Source organism: Mixophyes fleayi, chromosome 4 (assembly GCF_038048845.1).
Source record: "Mixophyes fleayi isolate aMixFle1 chromosome 4, aMixFle1.hap1, whole genome shotgun sequence".
NCBI classification, from domain to species: Eukaryota; Metazoa; Chordata; class Amphibia; order Anura; family Limnodynastidae; genus Mixophyes; species Mixophyes fleayi.
In genome coordinates, this window is record NC_134405.1 from 195,824,621 (window position 1) to 195,829,587 (window position 4,967).

At 38.9% G+C, this 4,967-nt stretch overlaps 1 protein-coding gene across 1 annotated transcript in view; it reads right to left on the bottom strand.

The window, feature by feature from the left end:
• Positions 1-4,714, bottom strand: part of TWF1 (twinfilin actin binding protein 1) — a 19,134-nt gene extending 14,420 nt beyond the window's left edge. The window contains exon 1 of the mRNA XM_075209074.1: positions 4,572-4,714. Coding sequence (XP_075065175.1) covers positions 4,572-4,596 — 25 coding nt within the window. The 5' untranslated portion in view covers positions 4,597-4,714. The remainder of the gene's footprint in view (positions 1-4,571) is intronic.
• Between the last annotated feature and the right edge of the window lie 253 nt (positions 4,715-4,967).

The window sequence follows — 4,967 nt, forward strand, 5'->3', positions numbered from 1 at the left end:
GAATTAATCAAAGGGTGTTATTTCCCAACTGAATGGGCCCGAGACATGTCTCAGCAATTCTGTTACAGTAGGATGACAGCTTTAAATTGCTCTTTATAGTGGTCTTGAGGGACACTTTGGGGGTATATTTACTAATCTGCGGGTTTGGAAAGGTGGAGATGTTGCCTATAGCAACCAATCAGATTCTAGCTGTCATATTGTAGAATGCACTAAATAAATAAAAGCTAGAAATTAATTGGTTGCTATAGGCAACATCTCCACTTTTCCAAACCCGCAGTTTAGTAAATCTAGCCCTTAATGTTTTCCAAACTACCCATAAATTGGAGCACCCTTCCCTGTCAGGTCAAAGTCATATCATCTTGTTCAAAATAATCTTTCTGCCAAAGTATTTACATACGTTCCACCACTCTCTGGACGTGATATCTAAATGTATACTCCATCGAAAAGCTGATCTTGCTGGCAACCTAGCTTGGGCTGGAGGGCGTAACGTACTTCTTGAGATGCATTTTACAAGCTGTCCTTACAGGTGGTGGCTTCACCTTACTGAACTTTGGGCTCTATTTTTGTCCAGCGAGTTGGTATATATGCCAATTAATGGTTGTGCCATCAGCCAGATGATCCATACATAATGCAGGTGGCAGTCGCTGGCTCCCATCTGTCCCTCACTACTTGGTTTTCAGAGAGTTCCTATGTTAACCTTTACTATGTCTGATATTTTTTTTTTGCCGTAATAGGGCTCAAACTAGTCACCTGCAAAACCACCATGGGCCAACCCAAACTGAGTGAGCTTATCTGTTTAGTCAGATAAAGCAACATGGAAATATAATGGGATCAGATGGTTGGCAGGATGATGTACTGGATTCAGAGGTTTTTTCTGTTTGCAAAGGTATTTTCCTTTGCTCAGCTTAAAAAAAAAAAAAACAGAATAAAGTTCCTAATGCACAACCAACAGCTCATATGCCCATAGTGGTCAGTTTCCTGACCCTAGTTTCAATGTAGCTAGATCCTCGCTGGAGGAGTAGGTGTGTGCTCACCCCTTTAATGAGGGACTGTCTAGCTAGTTGAATTTTATGCACTTTAAATTTATATCCCTTTGTAGGGAAAGATGAGATGTGGATGTTGGGACTCTCGCTAATAAAGGGGTGAGAGGTGATCCTCGAGCAAGTTCCTAGTATTACATTATATGCTCATCCAGTCTAGACGACATGTGGAGGATGGCACCTTCATACATAAGGTATGGACATGTACCATTTATATTATTTATGTTTATTTTCATGAGTAGATATACTAGGCTGCCTGAAATCACATTGCTGCATTACATTATTAGTACTTCAGCAATTTTTTATGCTAAGAAAATAATTGCTATATAATGGAAACTCATTGCAGTTTCCAACATGATGTGGAAACAGTTTGTAAACACTTTGGTTCTTAGGCTTAACTACCTATTAAGGGGCAGCCTGGGTAAATTTAATAGTGTGCAAGATCTCTCCAGGCACCTATGAGGTTTGCTTAGTTTATAGTGCATTTAATTCATTAGGCTGTGGTGGGCTGGTGCACTATCGTATTTACGTGATTAATGATAATTTATTAAATAAGATGTGAAGAAAGCTTGGAAGCACTCCATTCTACATGTTCCAACTGATTTATGTCTTTCTGGGGTTGTTTGTTTTTTATGCAATAATAAAATATAACTACGTAAATACTAGTTTGTTCTGTATTTTAAATCATTTTTACCAGCTATTGTTTCTGAGATGTGCAAACAGGACTTAAAACATTCTAGGACTGGAATGGTTCAATGACAGCACAAAAGACAAGGCTCAAGTACGTGAGTGTTGTGTGCAAGCTGGAATTTAAAACACTAAGCAAGGTTTACTTATAAACAAGACAGAGCAGTGCATGCCAACATTTAAACAGTAGAAAGTGCAGAGTAAAGGTCTGGGGAGGAGGTGGAGTAAAGACTGATAAGGGAGCATGTAAGGGAAACAGATAGACTTCTTGGAACAACTTGTCAATACTGCCCAACATCTCAGACTGCAACAAAAGGGACATTTGTATTTACCCATTTGATAAAATTTGAGACATTTAACATTATAGCATAACAGAAGTCTTTCTCAGAGAACTGCAACAGAAACACAGGGCTAACTGTGAATAAGTAATTAACTAATCCCCAGTAATAACCTATACCACGATCTTTCAGTCCGAGTGTACACGCCACAAGAATTTTAAAACTGCATCTATAATTTAAGCACATCAGTGTCTTAACAACTGTGGGTTACTCACTTTTTCATAGACTTCATATTATGGTGTTTGACCACCTGCAAAATTAAAGTAAAATCTATCTTTTACTAATGGTGACACTTATTGTCACATGTGCACTGCAGAGCTGGCAGACAAGAGTCACAGCTCCTGAAGTACTAAGTGGCTATTCTTAATACTGTGTTCTCCATCAACTCTTGTATCCACTTGCATGAGTACACAATACGGTTATCCCATCTGATAACTCTAAGACGATGGTTGCGATTGACAACCCTCTTCCAAATAGCAATATTCATTAAAAATAAACATCCCACACATTTTATTAAGAGTTTTGTAGCAGGCTCTACTACAGAACATTTACTACACATATTGTACAACACTAATTTCATATTACAGTTCTTTGCTTTTACATTTAAGAATTAGGGGGTAATTCAATTGGCCGCATTACTGTAAAGAGTAAAGCGGCCAGCATACTATTACAGTTATTACGGTAAAAGTGCGCTTAAATACCATTAATACGGTAATTTCAACACCGACTTTTTGCTCACAGCTCTTTACAGTAATAACGGTAGTGGGATCAATAATGCATCAATCTGGGGGGAAATTAAGTCCCCCTTAGTGTGGTGCAAACCCTTTACATTATTTAAGTAGTTTAAAAGTACCAGGCTTGGAGTCTCACTTCTAATATTGTTATAACCTACAAAGTATTTTGTTAAACAGTTATAAAATAAGCAAGGAATGTATTAACCTGCCATTTACTGATCAGCTTCAGGATAACGTGGTTACCTTCCTTTAGATAACTATTCCTTTGTGTTAGGTCTTCCTGCAACATTTATCATTTTCCCTTTCTAGCTCCCTTTTGTGCATTACAGCCAGCTCTGTATAAGAACATTTGTGTTGTTGTTGCCATGTCATTAAACACAGAGAGCTACCACTGGCTATCAAGCATTTTGGATTCTATTTAAACTCTTTCATCTCTTTTTATTATTTAACAAAGGGTTACCATCCAAAATAATACATAAGATTTCTCTAGCACTAACCCAATTACCTAAGCTTACTGCTGTCCCCATAGACCTCTATGGGGACATCAGTTTACGTCAATTAGGTCAAGCTTTTTTGCAGCAAAATAACTGCATCTCAGGATGTTGTTACTTTTCTTTTTCAATGGGATCCCTTAACAGGAAACACTACATACAAAGCGCATTCTCCATTTGCTGGCAGTGCTAGGCTGCTCAGGTGAAGTCAGAAAATACTTTGTTGTGAAGTGGAGTCAAAGCTGGAGCTCCTCTATAATTTGCAGAGATACATGTTGATGACTATCCCACTGGCAGTATAACTTGACTCCTTACTGTCTAAATAAAGCAATAAAGTACAAACACAATACCAAACAATCACTAAACAAAAAAACAGCTCTGGTTACAGAATAGAATAAAACATTGCACTGTGTTTAGAAGAGAGAGTATGCACTTTATTCAAGTCTAACATGTCACTTGTTATACAAGTTTTGCATTACTGTGAAACACCCATTGAATCCATTTACTTCTACACACAATGGGCCCGATTCATTACGAATCCTAACTTGAGAAACTTATTTCAGTCTCCTGGACAAAACCATGTTACAATGCAAGGGGTGCAAGTTCGTATTCTGTTTTGCACATAAGTTAAATACTGACTGTTTTTTCATGTAGCACACAAATACTTGATATCTTATTTGTACACTGAAATTTAAAGTTGATATGTGTGTGCTACATGAAAAAACAGTCAGTATTTAACTTATGTGCAAAACAGAATACTAATTTGCACCCCTTGCATTGTAACATGGTTTTGTCCAGGAGACTGAAATAAGAAGTTTCTCAAGTTAAGATCTTTAATGAATCAGGTCCAATGACATTAAATAACCACGGTGTGGCAAATGCACATGTAAAGGGTATAAGATGCCAGAGTTTGCACAGATGAGACTACAATATAAAGACGGCAGTTTGTAATGAACACAGTAAATAACTCGAACGTGTATGGGATACTGTATACTAAAGCTACAATATTAAGTGCAGATACAAACTATTTATAAACAGTTGCAATAGCTGATAAACCAGTTATCAAGTAAAGCCGCCTAGTGCAGCAGTGATCGGAGATAACCGGCATTACTGGCAGGGAGCACCCAGCATAGTAATAGGAGAGATGTGTAACCCGAGACGGGGCAGATCAGTGGTGTGTCAGGGTCACTGGGAGTTACTGCAGGACAGAGCCTCAGCCGCCCCATAGATGTCCACCCAGATCACCCCCAGCACACTGTGTCTCATTGCTGCCAGACTTACCCTGGATGCCGGTCTGGTGGGACATGGTGAAGCCTCTGCAGCACCCGAAGTACAACCAGGAAGTGAGAGGAGGGAGCCGGCTCCCGCGGGATACACGTCATCACCTGAGCGCAGGTTGCCGGGTGACCGAGCTCACTACAAACACGGGCACACGCCCTTCATATAACAACTGCTATTGCGCAATAGGTACTGACAGCAGCTACTTTGCTCATCAGTAACCTACTGGCCGAGGCAGTGCTGTAGGTGGGATGGAAAATGATCTGATTATGCAAACATAGGATGCAAATTAAAGAGTTGTCATAACAAGACTATTTTGCTTAATTAGAGAATATTTTATCACTATATCATTATCACTAAAAATAATTGAGATTGATTATATAAACGTAATTGACAGGG